This window comes from Thalassophryne amazonica, chromosome 13 (genome assembly GCF_902500255.1).
Source record: "Thalassophryne amazonica chromosome 13, fThaAma1.1, whole genome shotgun sequence".
In the NCBI taxonomy this organism is placed as follows: domain Eukaryota; kingdom Metazoa; phylum Chordata; class Actinopteri; order Batrachoidiformes; family Batrachoididae; genus Thalassophryne; species Thalassophryne amazonica.
The window spans coordinates 4,409,015-4,427,382 of NC_047115.1; the positions used below are offsets into that span (position 1 = coordinate 4,409,015).

General features: G+C 40.8%; 1 protein-coding gene across 7 annotated transcripts in view; it reads right to left on the reverse strand.

Annotated features, from left to right (window-relative positions):
• The window catches only part of ubr2 (ubiquitin protein ligase E3 component n-recognin 2), a 256,169-nt gene extending 238,173 nt beyond the window's left edge, over positions 1-17,996 (reverse strand). For all 7 annotated transcript variants that reach the window (XM_034185748.1, XM_034185745.1, XM_034185746.1 and 4 more), the window contains exons 1-2: positions 17,849-17,996; positions 17,306-17,571 (exon numbers count right to left, since the gene is read on the reverse strand). In XM_034185748.1, coding sequence (XP_034041639.1) covers positions 17,306-17,571; positions 17,849-17,926 — 344 coding nt within the window. In that variant the 5' untranslated portion in view covers positions 17,927-17,996. The remainder of the gene's footprint in view (positions 1-17,305; positions 17,572-17,848) is intronic.
• Between the last annotated feature and the right edge of the window lie 372 nt (positions 17,997-18,368).

The window sequence follows — 18,368 nt, forward strand, 5'->3', positions numbered from 1 at the left end:
TTAAAAGGGGAGTCTTGCAAAGGTGATGGATCCCCGATCGCAAAAAGCCTCTGAGAAAATTGCAATTTATGTTTAACAATTTGTTCAATATGTTGATGGATCTCCAACCAAAAGCACTGAATTTGTGGACAATCCCACATGTGGATGAGTGTACCTTCCCCCTGAGAACACCTCCAGCAGTTTGCAGAGGGTATAAGCTTTGCTTTATACATTTTATGTGGTGTCCAGTATAATCTATTCAAGATCTTAAATTGGACAATCCTGGTTCTCAGTTCTCTGGAATTTTGTTTCCCATTTCGTAAAATATTTGTCCACTCAACATCATTGAATTGAACATTAAGATCTATTTCCCATGCTTTGGGGGTATGAAGGTCTTTATTTGAGCTCTTGAGGAGCACTGAATAGAAAATTGAGGCTATACAACCTTTACCGATAATGTCCAGTGTCTTAGTCAGCCAATCTAAAACAGGGGGAGGGGTTGTGGGAGATCCAAAGACTTGACATAACAGATGTGGAAGTTGTATTTCCAGAATTGATTTTGAGGTAAGCGATATTGAGCTTGTAAATCCATAAATGATTTGAGGGTTCCCCCTTCATAAAGATCTCTTAGCATAAGAATGCCCTTCCTAACCCACAGCTTCCAAATAAATGGTGAGTTTTCACTACGTAGGCTTGAGTTTAGCCAAATGGAGGCTAATGAATGAAGATGGGTGCTCGTGCCCAGTATAGCAGAGATCCTTTTCCATACATGCTGTAAAAATGATACTACTGGGTGTGTCTGAAGTTCAGAGGAATGTTTTGTGGTAGTAAGATGACTTAAAGGGAGAGGACTACTCAGATAACTCTCTAGATCAAACTAGAGGGGAGCACTCTCTGGTGGGAGGGCCCAGTGAATTATATTAGTGATGCTCAAATGAAGCAATAAAGCAGTATTGAACCACTTTGCCAATTGTATTGAACATGGGTTCATTCATTCAAAGTTTCATTTCAGTGACATCTAGTGGTGAAATACTAGACAACACTCAAAATATGTTCAGCTGATTCAGTAGACATATGTTGACTAGTATCTGGGATTGAGAGAAGGAGTGAGGAAACAAAGTATGTGCAGGGAAAGTGGGCTGTGCTTGTGTAGCTCAAGACAGTCATGAAATTTGGGGATGGGAATTCAGAGGTTTTTATTGAGGAATAAGTTTTTCCACTGTTTGTGGACTCAGGCGATTTCTTTTTTTTGCTGACAACTTCTCCAGCTTTTGAAAAAAAACAAACAAAAAAAAAAACAAGGGCTCACAGGAATTATACATCGGATGCCACGACTGAAGTTCAGAGATACATGACTGATCCTCCCTTGCAAAGATGGGAGGATCCTCTGGTGTACTGTAATGACCACAGAACCGTTTACCCACATTTATTCTTGTTGGTTAAACAATATTTATGCAGCTGTACCTAACTTACAAACTGCTACATTAGTACCTTTAAAGTTGGTTGTTTAGTGATCACCCTTACCAAAAACTAGTACATGCAAGTATGTTTCAAGTATACTTCCAGTTTACTTTTTATATACTTATCAGTACTATTTTTGGTAAGGGAAAGTACTCACCTTATTAGGACTGATCAGCTCAAAGTGTTCTCACTTTTGAGAACAGCTTCTCTTCCTGGTTGGCTCCATGTTAATCCAAAAGCAGCGATGATGATGACGACAACAACAACACCGACAACAAACCCACGTTTGTTGTGACGGGTGCCTTTAAGGTGTGTTTGGGGGCGCAGAAGCTTCCTGAAGCAAGTCTTGCGTCAACAACTCATCTCACGATATGAAGTGATTCATTCAGGACTGAAGCAGTCACTGCTTCATACGTTCTCGCTTACGTCATTTGCTCCGCTGCAAAGCAAGCTTTAAAACAGGGGTTCAAAGAGAACGCAACTTCGAGTTTGAAGGAAGGATCGGAGCTTTGGTGTCAGACTGACATCACTAAATTACATGTCGGAGGCTAAAGGCGTAGTGGTATAGAGTTAAATTTGGGACACCAAGACCTCCCAAGTCTGTAGGTTTTTGTAATTTTTTCAACTTCAATCTAGGGCGTTTGCCATTCCATATAAACCTATTGCACAGCCTATCAATTCGCCTAAAATAACCAGCTGGAATTTTAAGAGGGAAGACTTGTAATTAAATCTCGGAGCACTAATCATCTTAATAACATTAACCCGGCCCCAAAGAGACAGAAAAAGAGTAGACCATTGTTCAATGTCTGCTGTAAAATTATCTAATAAAGGCTCTAGATTAGTTTGAATTATATTCGATAGATCATGGGGAAATAGTATACCAAGGTATTTAATTCCTACCTGGGGCCAACAAAAATCTGTCCATCCCCTGTTGTGAACAGTGTTTTAGGACAGTAAGATGTTAGAGGGAGAGCCTCTGACTTGCTCCAATTAACTCTATACCCAGACAGACGTGAAAATGCATTAATTTTAAGAAGAATTGGGATTGATTTTTGTGGCTGAGTAATCAGTACTAAAGCATCATCTGTGTATAACATAATCTTGTGGGTCTTGCCATGAATTTTAATACCTGGAAAGTTGTACTCTTTGCGAAGAGCTACTGCTAATGGCTCTAATGCTAGAGCAAAAAGCAGGGGGCTTAATGGGCAGCCCTGGCGCGTGCCCCTGTAAAGTCTGAAAGGTTGAGATGTTTGTTGTCACTGAAGCTACGGGTTCATTATATAGAAGTTTGATCCAGGAGATAAAGATTAGGGTTTTTTTTTTTTTTGGAACATTTTATTTAAGATTTTCAGTTTAATACAAAAACACAAAAGCAAACAGTACAAGAAATAAAGTCTGGCATATGCACATATGAAATATATCAAAGTCATGCCAACCAGTGGCATGTAATGTACAAAGTCACCCCTTTATGTGCAAAGTATTATAAGAGATAAAAGAAAAACCCAACACAAACAATACAACACACACACACACACACAAAAGGCTGCATATACACATCATATTGTTTCATTTCAGAGTGTCATACTCCCCACTCATGTAAATGGCAGACCCTCAACATACTCTATGAAGGATGCCCATGTCTTCTGGTACTTTTGTAAGGAGCCCTGTAAACTGTATTTTAAGTACTCCATTTGTAAACACATCATAACTTCCCTCACCCATTGAATAAAGGGTGCGTCTTTCCATTTTGTTAATATCAACCTTCTGGCCAAAAGAGATGAAAACACTACAGCGTTAAGTTGATAAAAGGTCAAGCCCTGTTGAACTGGGAGAACACCGAATACAGCTGTAAATGGATTGGGATCTATTACTCTGCCACACACATGTGAGAAGGCCTCAAAAATAGAACCCCAAAACCTATTCAAATTGATACAAGACCAGAACATGTGACCAATAGCTGCAGGGGCCTGTCCACACCTTGGGCAGCCATCATCTGAGGTGCCATAAATCCTGGCCAATCTGGCTTTGGTTAGATAGGATCGATGAAAATTTTTAAACTGTATTAAACACTGCCGGATATAAATAGATGATGCATGTATACGACAGATACCTGTGTTCCAAATGGTATCTGAGATTTTTAAGTTCAAGTCTTGTTCCCATGAGAACTTTAGTTCCTTCAGTGAGATAGGAGCTGTTTGGTGTAGCCAGCCATAAGTCCGTGAAATCAGTCCTTTCGAGGTGGGTTGGAAAGTCAAACATTCCTCCAGTGGGCAAGAAGGTGGTTGGTTTGGATAAGCAGTGAAGTCTTTTAGAACAAAGCTGCAGATCTGTAAGTATCTAAAAAAAAGTGAGATTTGGGAATATCAAAGTCTTTGCACAAAACATCAAATGAGACAAAGGACACATTCACAAACATATCAGTGAAGAACAATACCATTTTTGTGCCAGATCTTAAAACCAGAGTCATATAGGGCTGGTAAAAAAAGATGGATTCAAGGTGACAGGAGCATATACAAATATATGTTTGAAACCAAAATGACGATGACATTGAGACCAAATACAGAGTGAGTCCCTCACCACTGGATTTCCAAAATACTTTTTTCCACTAATTGGTAAAGCTGAGCTCATTAAGGCTACAGGCGAGATATAAGGATTAACGCTGAGTTCCATAATGGAACAAAGCGGGCCACTTTCTTCTTTGAATGTACGAAGCCAAGTAACCAATTTTACATTAGCTGACCAATAATAAAACCTGAAATTCGGTAAGGCGAACCCCCCGCTCGGATTTGGAACCTTGTAATTTAGACTTGCATATCCTTGGACATTTTTGGTTCCATATGAATGAAGACACAATACTATCTAATTTGTTAAAGAATGTACCAGGGAGAAGCACTGGTATCATCTGGAACAAATATATGAATCTGGGCAGGACCACCATTCTAATTGTGTTAATAAGGCCGGCTAAAGAAATAGGTAGAGCCGACCAGCGCAACAGATCAGCTTTTGTTTTGTCAAAAAGGGGAGAAAATTTGTATTTAACAAGATTACTGTAAGTATCAGAGACTTTTATTCCCAAATAAGTGAATGAATTTTTCTCAACTTTGAAAGGAAAATTTGAAAAATCAAAATCTTTTGCCAGCTGATTGATAGGAAACAAAGTGCTCTTGCCCAAATTCAATTTATAACCCGACAAACGTCCAAAGGCCCCAAGCAGATCAAGTATATGCGGAATAGACACAGCGGGGTCTGTGATATACACCAATAGATCATCTGCATATAATGATAACTTTTGAGTTATGCCTCCTCAAACAATCCCCTTTATACCAACCTCTGATCGTAATGCCGCAGCCAAAGGCTCTACAGCAAGATCAAAAAGTAAAGGACTGAGGGGCGTGTACCTCTATGCAGGGGGAAGTAATCTGAAATAATATTTGTACGGACAGAAGAACGTGGCGAAGAATATAAAATCTTAATCCATGAAGTGAAGCTAGGGCCGAAGCCAAATTTGTTTAGGACAGATATTAAATAATCCCACGCCACACAATCAAAAGCCTTTTCAGCATCAAGTGAAACTAATAGTTCGGGGAAATTTACTGAATGGTCAGAATATATGATATTAAATAAGCGCATGGCATTAAACTATGATTGGCGGTTAGCAATAAAACTGGTTTGGTCTTCATGGATAATACTGGGGGCAATCTTTTCAAGGCGTATTGTAAGAACTTTGGTCAGAATTTTGTAATCAACATTAAGCAAGCTGACTGGCCTATATGATTCACACTTTTGAGGATCTTTGTGTTTTTTTTTTTTTAGTATCACAGAAATTGTGGCTTGGGATAGAGTTTGTGGTAGATTTTTAGTCTTATGAGTTTCCGTATACATATCACACAATAAAGTGACGAGTTTGGTACCAAATTTTTTGTAAAAATCACTAATAAACCCATCCGGCCCCGGGGCCTTTGCACTTTGTAAAGACCGAATTGCATACAAGATTTCAGCTGTGGATATAGGTCTGTCAAGTGACTGCTGTTTATCTGAGTCAATAACTGGGATATTAAGTTGATCCAGGAAGGAATCTGTTTCGACATTTGTACATGCTGTGTGGCTGGTATATAGATTCTGGTAGAATTTCTTAAAAACTGCATTAATCTCCTTTGGGTCTGTTGTTGTCCGACTAAGATCTGTTCTGATCTCTGATATTATATTATTTGAAACTGACTGGCGCAATTGGTGTGAGAGAAGCCTGCCCGCTTTTTCCCCATGTTCATATATGTTTTGCTTCACTCTAAGTAGTTTCTCAGTGTCTTTTATTGATAGAGTTTCAAATTCAGATTGTAACAAGAGCTTTTGCTTATAAAAGGTCTGGTGATGGATTAGTAGCATATTGTGAGTCCAAATTAGCTATCAGCTCAGTTAATTGTCATAATCGCTCACCACATTTTATTTCTTTGAGCTACAAATGAAATGATTTGACCACGAAGATATGCTTTAAGGTAGTGATTTTCAACCTTTTTTGAGCCGCGGCACCCTTTTTATATTTACAAAATCCTGCGGCACACCACTGTCATGTGTCACGCACCACTAACTCGACTGTCTCTACACGGTGCGTTAGCACGTTAGCAACACGTGCGGTACAGATATAACGTAACATAGTATACTATAGTCATGGAGCTGTATATAAGAACTAGAGAGCGCAGTCCCATTGCTGCACACTAAATGAAAACATCCCTTCATGAACAGCGACATGACATCTCCTAACCGGGCAAAATATTGATGAAGTACCCGGATGTTAATGCATTTTCAATGGAGATTCGCGACTGAACACACTCAGAAAAATGCTCGCAAAATACGTGTTAAAATGCCATTTTGTCCTGGATAGCGAGCCAGTAAAATTAAATGACATTAAATTATGTCAGGAAAGTATTAAACTTACTCTGACACACACACATTCTCAAATATTAGTGTTGAAAGTTACACGGATCTGTGCTGTTCAAGCTACGCTGCTCGGCTGAGCTGCTGCTGTGTTCAACGCAGCGCGGCTCCTAAAACCATTACAATACATTTATATATATTATATTTTTACACAATTATCCTTTATTGACCGAGTTTCATTCATGAAGTCAGCGGTGTGTGTGTGCACATCTCTGTGTGTGTGGCAGCACAGCGCAGGTCATTAATCTCATTATTTTAAGGTGCAAAAAAAAAAAAAAACAAAAAAAAAAAACCTCCCCAGTCTTGTCGAACAATTTTTAGTCACTAACGACAAGAATTTTAACTATATATTGGTCTAGCAGTGGAAAATATCAACTAGACATAAGTGAAATTAATGATCCGTGTCATCGGGCGACACAGGTACGGCAGGAAACATACAGCTGTTTATCATCCAAATATCACGGTCAAAGTGACAACAATAACCAAAACCACTTACTTATGGAAGGAAATATTGTCTCCCTTGTTCCTCCGTTTGTGACTTTGCCAACATGCGCAGCTTTCTGGCATATTCCACCTGTTTCTTGACGAGACTAAGTGAAATTCTATGCACACAAATCACTAACTTGACCGGAATTAAAATGGCGATCACGCCTCCTTGTCGGCACACGGCTCAGCGCTACGGCGCGCTTTGCTGCCATCTACCGGAATAAAAGAGCATTACACCATCTGCCACACTATTACAGCACATACACCCGATAATGGTGATATTTGGTAATTGCCCACGGCACCCCTGACGATCGATCGCGGCACCCTGGTTGAGAATCACTGCCTTAAGGGACTCCTATATCATTGCCTTTGAGACTTCTGGAGTGTTGTTTACGAGTACTTCAAGAAAAAAATCAATCTGAGATTCAACATATTTACAGAACTCTTCATCGGCCAGTAACATTGAATCAAATCTCCAGACCCGTGGCGCGGCACAAGCATCTGGGAATGCAATATCCATCTGAACTGGTGCGCGATCAGAAATTACAATTGCATGGTATTTACAAGTGGTAACTTTAGGAATAAGAGAGTTGTCTACTAAGAAATAATCTATTCTCGAGTAGGAGTGGTGTACTGGAGAGAAAAAAAGAATAGTATTTTGCTAAGGGCTCAATGATATGTAGCAGATCAGAGATACCATAGCTCTGGAGGAAGGAGTTTAGCACAGAGGTTGATTTAGAGGTTATTGTGGATTGTCGCACTATTGATCGGTCCAGATTCATATCAAAAACCAAATTTAGATCCCCTGCCATAATTAAATAATGAGTGTCCAAGGCTGGTAACATGTCTAACATCCTCTTGAAGAATTATGGATTGTCCCAGTTAGGGGCATAGACATTTAATAATGTGACTGCAGTGTTAAACAGCTTGCCTGTTACTATAATAAAATGTCCATTCGCATCTTGGATTGTATTAGAACAAACAAAAGGGAGGATTTTCTTGACCAAAATGGCGACTCCCCTGGCTTTTGAGTCAAAGCCTGGATAGTAAACCTGAGAAAAACAATTATGTGAGAACTTATTGCAATCAGTGGAGCGTAAATGTGTCTCTTGTAGAAAGACAATATCTGGGTTAAAAGTCCGTAAATGTGCAAAAACTCTTTTGCGTTTTACTAAATTATTAAGTCCCTTAACATTCCAAGTTACAAAGGTTGTAGGATGGGGCCCTAATGTTTGCACCACATTAGCAGGGGCAGCCATGTCTAAAATCATTTGGAATTATCTTGATGTATGTATGACAAAAAAGGATTGCTGAAAATTGCAGCCAAAAAAGGAAAAAGAAAAAGAAGAAAAATCCCAAAAAACAAAACCCATTGATTCTTCTCCTCCCAACTTGAGAGAGACAACTACCATCCCCCCAGGAGCTTAAACACAACATGTAAACCTCAACTCCTTGCCTCATACTTCAAAATCAAAAATGTGCCCACTGCCCATGGACAGGGAACAAAATTATATTTGACAGCACGGAGGTATAAATTGTTCAAATCAAAACTACCTCTCACCGCTGATTATATATTATACATAAAGAGATCAAAAACAGAACAGGAACTAGTTTAATACTGTAACACAATAGTCAGTGAACTTATGCAGTCATTAATTAAGTCATAAACTTAGTACCTCACTTTGTTTAATCAGTGTCTTGTTGATGGCTCTGCACCAGATGCTTCATCACGTAATCTTTGGCAGCATCAGCATTCACAAATACCTTATCACCTAAAGGTGAGGAGATTCTCAGCCTGGCTGGATATAACATCCCGTATTTGACGTCCTGGCAGCCTCGGAGCAGCTCTTTCACCTCCTTGAATGCACCTCTTCTTTTCACAACCGTAGACGGCAGGTCAGGGAAAATGAGAATCTTATCACCCTTGTAGAGCAGGGGACCGGCCCTCGCCGCTTTACGGAGCACTTCACCAGTTCCTGGAAGTAGTGAAACTTGACAACAAACGGCCTGGGCCTCTTTCCACCTCCCGTACAAGACTGCATGCCACGGTGCGCCCAGTCCAGCGTCGGAGCCACATCCAAACACAAAACTTCCTGAAGTAGCTTAGCCATGGACTCGACAGGCCGCGTCCCGGCCTCAAACCGCTCTTTCACCCCCAGGATTCCCTCCAAATCCTCTGTTTTCCCCATTAGGGCCGCCAAATTCTCCTTTAGACTGCGGACTTCTTCTTCCAGACTTACTATTCTGTCGGAGTGTGTATCAGTAGCTTCCTCGAGGGTAGTGAGGCGAGTCCGGTGCTCTGAGAAGTTAGCAGCTAGCGGATCAATCCTGGAACAAAACTCAGTCCGAACCTCTTCAAGTTGCTCTTTGAAGTGGGCGCGGAGTTTATCTATCTTATCATTAAGTGCATGGCACTTTGAATCAACATTTGTCTCTAGCGTCTCGATTTTAGCCACCGTTTGCGCCGAGCTAGAGATAGCAGCCATTAGCTTAGCCGTGTCCGGGGACGTAGCATGGCTATCAGCAGCTTTAGCCAACTCCGACTTTTTGTTGCCTTTTGAGCCAGACATCGTGAAACAGCTCTTGTGCACGGGTCCAGTCCTTTTGTTTACCTTGGGTGGTGAGAGGAGATGTGAAAATGTCAGATTTTAAGCATATTAATGAAAAATACCGCGTCCCTGCGGACCAACTAGGCTACACGTCTTCACATGTTGCCGCGACTGCCCCCGAGATAAAGATTAGGTTTCTTAAGTAATGGCTTAATCACTGCAGAGAGGTTAATGAGAGATGAATAATTTCCAGCACAGTCAGCCCAAGGGTGGGCCACAGGTCCTTAAACAGTTTTGTTGGTATAGAATCAAACAAACAGGTTGTGCTTTTTGTTGATGTTACAAGTTTTGTGGGATATGTTTAACCTGTCTTCTATTTTCTTCTCAAAGTAATCCAGGAAATCTTGTGCTGTAAAAGGAGCGCAAACTACAGGTGGTTGTCCATGCATAAGTGTTGCCACCGTGTCGAACAAGAACTTTGAGTTATGCTTGTTCTTGTTGATCGAATCAGAGTAATAGGTCCACTTTGTAGACAGTAATGCATGCTTATAGTCTAAGACAGCATCACGCCACACAAGGCGGAATACTTCTAATTTTGAACTAAGCCATTTCTGTTCTAGACCTCTAGCCTTATGCTGGAGGTCACGCAGGTAATCACTGAACCAAGGTGACTGTGATTTGGGGGAGCGCGGTTTTAACACAGGTGGGGCAATCATGTCGAGTGTAGTTTTGAGCGCTGAGTTTGAACTATCCACAAGGCTGTCTACTGATTGGGTATTTGTCAAATGTGAAGCTAAGACATCAGGCAGTCTAGCTTCGAGTTCAGTCTTAGTTGAAGAGTTGATGCATCGCCGTAGTGATATATGAGGCTGTTGTTCCACTAACGGCAGCGAAACTGTAAACTTAAGTGAGTGATCAGAGACCACCGATGTAAGAGGCATGATGTCAATATTCGTGACAGCAATACCACGTGCAAGAGCCAAATCCAGGGTAATTCAACTAATGTGTATTGAGCCCCGAATGCATTGCCAAAATCCTAATGCATCCACAATTTCCATAAATGATTTGCAGAGGGGATCAGAAGACATTTATATGAACGTTAAAGTCACCAATGATCAGAATGTTATCTGCACTAGTTGACAAGTTAGAGATGAATGCACCGAATTCATCTAAGAATTCAGAATATGGGCCAGGAGGCCAGGAGAAAACAGAAACCATGGAACGTGCCAAACTCAAAGCACGCACCGCTGCCTTTAATTCTGGAGACCCTGAGGCCTACAACGCAGACAAGTACGACCTTAGAAAGACTGTACGAACATCACAGCGGGAGTATAGGAAGAGGGTCGAATCTGCCCAACAGAGCAACAACGCGCAGCAGGTGTGATATGGCCTCCACTGCATGAAGGACTATAAGGGGAGGAGCAGGTCTGTGGAGATGTCCAGCGCATCATTCCTGGACGAGCTCAACACCTTCTACGCCCGGTTTGATGCAGACAACACCACACCTGTCACCAAACCACATGTGGACAGTGAGGATGCCACACTCCACATAGACACAGCTACAGTGAGACGGGCGTTCAAGAAAGTAAGGCTCCCGGGCCCGACGGCATCCCAGGGCGGGTGCTGAGAGTCTGTGCTGACCAACTCGCCGAGGTGTTTACCAACATCTTCAATCTGTCACTGAGCTTGTCTATTGTGCCCACCACCCTCAAGACCTCCACCATTGTTCCTATCCCAAAGACCCCCACAGCAACCTGCCTAAATGACTTTCGGCCCATAGCACTCACATCTGTCATCATGAAGTGCTTTGAGCGGATCATTAAACATATCTGTGCCTCCCTCCCCGACACCCTAGACGCCCTGCAGTTCGCATACAGAGCAAACAGGTCGACAGAGGACGCCATTGCCCTGGCAGTTCATACCTCCCTCAGCCATCTGGAGAAGGGGAATACGTATGTGAGAATGCTCTTCACTGATTACAGCTCAGCATTCAACACCATAATCCCCTCCAAACTGGTCACCAAGCTCACTGCCCTAGGCGTTAAGAAGTCCATATGCTGCTGGATCTTGGACTTCCTCACTAACAGACCACAGGCGGTGAGAATCGGCAGACACCTCTCCTCCACACTTGTCCTCAAATTTGCTGACGACACCACCATCTTGGGCCTCATCACTGACAACGACGAGACTGCCTACAGAGATGAGGTGAAATCACTGACCAGCTGGTGCCAGGAGAATAACCTCTCTCTGAACGTCAGCAAAACTAAGGAGATGATAGTGGACTTCAGGAGACAACATGGAGGTCAGCACTCCCCCATCCACATCAACAACACCGAGGTGGAGCAGGTCAGCAGCTTCAAGTTCCTCGGCGTCCACATCACCGAGGACTTATCCTGGACCTTACATGCAGACACTGTGGTTAAGAAAGCCCGGCAGAGACTCTACTTCCACAGAAGGCTGAAGAAGTTTGGCAGGAACACCACCATCCTCACGAACTTCTACAGGTGCATCATCAGTGTGCTGACGGGCTGCCTCACAGTGTGGTACGGGAGCTGCACCAGCCAGAGTCAGAAAGCACTGCAGAGGGTGGTGTGCACGGCTGAGGACCTCACTGGCAGCAGTCTTCCCACCATCTAGGACATTTACTACAGTCGGTGCCAGCGTAAGGCACGCAGCATCATTATGGATCACACTCACCCCACAAAAGGACTATTCGAACTGTTACCCTCTGGCAGGAGGTATAGGAGTCTGCCAGCCCGTACCAAAAGACTCAGGAACAGTTACTATCCACAGGCTGTCAGACTACTGAACTCTAAATAACACAGAACTATGATAATAACACTGCACTAAGCCACTTCTTTAACACTATATGTCTATTGCTGTTATCAGTGTGACTGTATCTTGTATGTCACCACCTTACCTTTCATAACTCATCTCAGTTTTTACTATTTATTATTACCTGTGCAATAACTTGCTACACAACTGTGCAATATGTCGTGCAATAATACTATGTGCAATATGAACAATACTACAACATGTGAACACTACAACCTGACTATTGCTGACGATTATTTTTTTTTTTTAACATATGCTTATATTTTCAGCATTTATATTGCATGCTATTAGTACTTCCTGCGAGTTTGAACAGTCCTTCTCATCCTAAGCATTTCATTGCACTGTTGACTCTGTGTTAACCTTCATATGAGCAATAAATTATCTTGTATCTTGTATATACAGTGACAAAGTAATACGGCTGATTTTTATTCTTCTAGCCTTGCCAATGCGTAATATCCTGAGCAGAGCGGAGAATCAGATGCTTGAAGTTATATTTGTGACCCCCAACAGCTAATAAGCTAAACCTAGATTTATAAATAAGAGCAACACCCCCGCCTTGCTTCGCATCATGAGGGACATGACTAAATGTATATGCCGGTGAGCAGGCCTCATTTAAGGGGAGGACAGCTGTAGGTTTAAGCCAGGTTTCACATAACCCAATCATATTTAAGTGATGATCAATAATTAGATCATTAATCAACAATGATTTTGAGGACAGTGATCTTATGTTCATGAGACCCAGACTAAGGACCTCAGTGGGGTTGACAGTTGGACTGTTTGGGTTTAGGGGTGGTTCCAGAGTAGCATATATAAGATGCCTAGAAGTAGGTGTAGGCTTGAGACATTCCACGTGGGTTGTAGGTAGCAGACACAAAATCTTTGATATTGCTGGAACAACCATTGGGCCATCCTCAATTTCAACATCATCCAATATAGTAATGGGTATTAAGTTTGCAAAGCATATCCCTCTATGATTTTTATGTACACGTCTACAGAAACAGGCCACAGTCTCAACTTGTTGAATTTCCCCCTCGGCAGATAAAATGCACCATAGTGGTTTTTCTGCACTAATTTCCCCGCTAAGATAATGGATTCCACAACCACATGTCATAAGCCTTGCAGGGTCTCTAATCACCTGCTTTGTGGCCTGCTGTAAAGTCCTAATGCTACCCTCCCTGTAGAGCTCTATCTATGTTCACAGACAAGATGGCGACGCCTTCCCCAGTAGGGTGGAGGCCATCTGGCACCAGCAAGCCATGGCTGCCCCAGAAAGAAAGCCAGTTATTAATAAAGCTAAAGCCTTGCTGTCTACAAAACTGCACCAGCCACTTATTTAACGATGTCAGCTTGCTAAAGACCTCATCTGTACCCTGGGAGGGGACCAGAAACTTTTAATCGATGCCGACACATCTTTCTGGCAAGGTCACAAGTCCTCTCTATGTCCATTTTTGTGACCTCTAAGTGCTTCATCCTGACATCATTGGTGCCAACGTGAATAACTATGTGACTATATCTCATGTCGTGTTCCTTCGTCTGTCTTCCCTTCTGCAGTGTCAGCACCCTAAGATGGGATGCAATGTTGGGAGCTCTGGCCCCAGGAATACATTTAACGTCAGCCAGCATCTGTAACCTGACTTTGCGGGTGATAGAATCCCCTATTACTCAAGTCCAGTGTTTCAGCCTGGAGACAGGAGTGGAAGTCACTCGTGGGCTCAGAGAATTCACATCAGGCAAATCCAAGGGGGAGAACCGATTCACAGTTCGCAGTGGTGAGTGTGATCAAGGTACCACAACCGGGCACCAAGCCCTACGGGGCTTCCTCCACCTAGCCAGAGTCCGAAAGCCATCCTCCACAGCTGGCGTTTCTAGACTAATGCTAATGGGCTCGCTAGGCGGCCCAACACTAACCTCATCTGGAGTGCCCGTAACAGCTAACTCCACTGAGCTAAGAAGCTGCTCTAACTTACAGACACGGCTCTCTAAGAGAGCCACCCTATCGTCCAACATCACGCAGGATTTACAGAGGGTGTAAAGTAGGATTTGTAGTGTACTTTGTGCACTAAGAAATTCAAAAGTATAGCCAAGCAAGCACGAGCTAACCAATAATGGATAAGCTAACCACTCCCAAGGCTCGCACAGAATTCACACACACATGTAAATAAATGAATTAAAATTCACAGCAATTATACTGAAAAAGTAGCAGAAGTATTAGACTTGTAGGAACAGTAACCACAAAAAAAAAAGGTTCAGTCGTTCACAGGCAAAGATGGGGTGAGGATCACCCCATCTTGGTTCATTGGATTCTGTTTTTATTTACATTTTACACAACATCCTAAAATCATTGGAATTGGGGTTGTAGAAACTTCTTTTCACTTCTCAAATATCACTGTGTTCATCTGCTATATGATATAATTAAATTTCTGATCCAGACAACCAATGACTTATAAAGGAAAATCATTAAAATTATCAGGAGGTGCCCAAACTTTTGCATACAACTGTGTACATACACACATATACACATACATACACATACATACACATACACATACATACACATACATACATACACATACACACATACATACATACACATACACATACACACATACATACATACATACACATACACATATACATACATACACATACATATACACACATACACATATACATACATACACATACATATACACATACACATATACATACATACACATACATATACACATACACATATACATACATACACATACATATACACATACATATATATACATACATACACATACATATACACATACATATATATACATACATACACATACATATACACATACATATATATACATACATACACATACATATACACATACATATATATACATACATACACATACATATACACATACATACATATACATACATACACATACATATATATACATACATACACATACATATACACATACATATATATACATACATACACATACATATACATACATATATATACATACATACACATACATATACACATACATATATATACATACATACACATACATATACACATACATATATATACATACATACACATACATATACACATACATATATATACATACATACACATACATATACACATACATATATATATACATACACATACATATACACATACATATATATACATACATACACATACATATACACATACATATATACATACATACACATACATATACACATACATATATATACATACATACACATACATATACACATACATATATATACATACATACACATACATATACACATACATATATATACATACATACACATACATATACACATACATATATATACATACATACACATACATATACACATACATACACATATACACATACATATATATACATACATACACATACATATACACATACACATATACACATACATACACATATACACATACATACACATATACACATACATACACATATACACATACATACACATATACACATACATACACATATACACATACATACACATATACACATACATACACATATACACATACATATATATACACATACATACATATACACATACATACACATATACACATACATATATACATACATACACATATACACATACATACACATATACACATACATACACATATACACATACATATATATACATACATACACATATACACATACATATATATACATACATACACATATACACATACATATATATACATACATACACATATACACATACATATATATACATACATACACATATACACATACATATATATACATACATACACATATACACATACATATATATACATACATACACATATACACATACATATATATACATACATACACATATACACATACATATATATACATACATACACATATACACATACATATATACATACATACACATATACACATACATACACATATACACATACATACACATATACACATACATATATATACATACATACACATATACACATACATACACATATACACATACATACACATATACACATACATATATATACATACATACACATATACACATACATATATATACATACATACACATACATATATATACATACATACACATACATATATATACATACATACACATACATATATATACATACATACACATATACACATACATACACATATACACATACATATATATACATACATACACATATACACATACATACACATATACACATACATATATATACATACATACACATATACACATACATATATATACATACATACACATATACACATACATATATATACATACATACACATATACACATACATATATATACATACATACACATATACACATACATATATATATATATATATATATATATATATATATATTCAACATGCTCGAGCTTCCTCCGGAGGAGGAAGACCTACTCCCCCAGCGTGTTGTTCCAGCACTGTTACACTAAAGATTTGTAGTGATCCAGTATAGACACCTACTAGCTGAATACTTCGCAGGTAAAGGTGTCATTTGTACAGATGATGTATAGTCTTGGTTCGTTGCTGTGTGTCGTGGCTGTAGTAGTTGCCATGTGTGTACCTGCAGGAGAAGGTGGGCTCTCCCACCTTAAAGCGGTCTGTTGCCGTGTGTGTACCTGCAGGAGTAGGTGGGCTCTCCCACCTTAAAGCAGTCTGTTGCTGTGTGTAGTTGCCGTGTGTGTACCTGCAGGAGTAGGTGGGCTCTCCCACCTTAAAGCAGTCTGTTGCTGTGTGTAGTTGCCGTGTGTGTACCTGCAGGAGTAGGTGGGCTCTCCCACCTTAAAGCAGTCTGTTGCTGTGTGTAGTTGCCGTGTGTGTACCTGCAGGAGTAGGTGGGCTCTCCCACCTTAAAGCAGTCTGTTGCTGTGTGTAGTTGCCGTGTGTGTACCTGCAGGAGTAGGTGGGCTCTCCCACCTTAAAGCAGTCTGTTGCCGTGTGTAGTTGCCGTGTGTGTACCTGCAGGAGTAGGTGGGCTCTCCCACCTTGAAGACGTGGCCACACAGTAGTGAGGGCTGGTTCTTCTCCTGCAGCAGAGCGAAGCCAGCGGAGGGTTCTTGTCCCAGCAGGAACCACTCCAGAGGTGCTAGAAGGAGCAGCTGACAGGCCAGCTCCTCCCGCTGCTCCTCCCGGCCGCCGCCGGGCCCCTGGCACAGGATCCCGGGGACGTGGCGGCCCAGGTGCCGGTACACCTCCATCTGCAGGTCCGGGACCGCGAGCCACCGCTGGAGAGGAACACAGCAGGAGTTCAACCGTCAAACTACTGACAGCTCCTTTAACCAAACCGACTCAAAGTTATTTTTATTGTAAACTGTGAATGTTCACTCTGATGTTTTTCTCTTTTTAAATATTTCCTGTTTCCATTCAGATGTTTTGTATCTCTGTAATTAGCATTAGCATTAGCGCAGGGAAAAGCAAACCGAGCTGGAGGCCATTTAGCGGAGCCACAGCTACGTGTCAGGCCGTGACCGAGGAACAGACAGTCCGCCGGCGGAAGCTCACCGCTGCGACGACTTCAGCAGAAAAGTCCAAGAATTCAGACGATAAAACGGACGAACGATCCGAGCCAGCCGTCGCCATCTTTCTCCCTCAGCTCTGAGCTGCTGCTGCTGCTGCTGCTCACTCTCACGAGCGCCACTCGCTTAGCTTATGACAAGCTAAAAGTGGACGCTCTCGTTTTGGCCGAACTTCTCGCCAGTTTCTGGATATTCTGTGTTAGTATGCGCCCACGGCCGACGTGCTTGATGGATTCCTGCGCAAAAAGTAGTTCCCAGATAATTGTGATATATTCCTGTGAGATAATGAGTATATCTCATCTAAATTAATTGTAAAATTTACCAGTAATAAAATTAGAAAGATAACTGAAGTTTTAATAAGTGGCCATAATAAATATTTAAGAAACTTTATTTAAGAAATGTTATGTTTTACTTCCGTTTCATTATCAGTCCCCATTTCGCTCCATTTTGCTTCAAAATAATTAAATAAAAGTAGTTAAGTTAATCATATTTAATCACATTCGTTG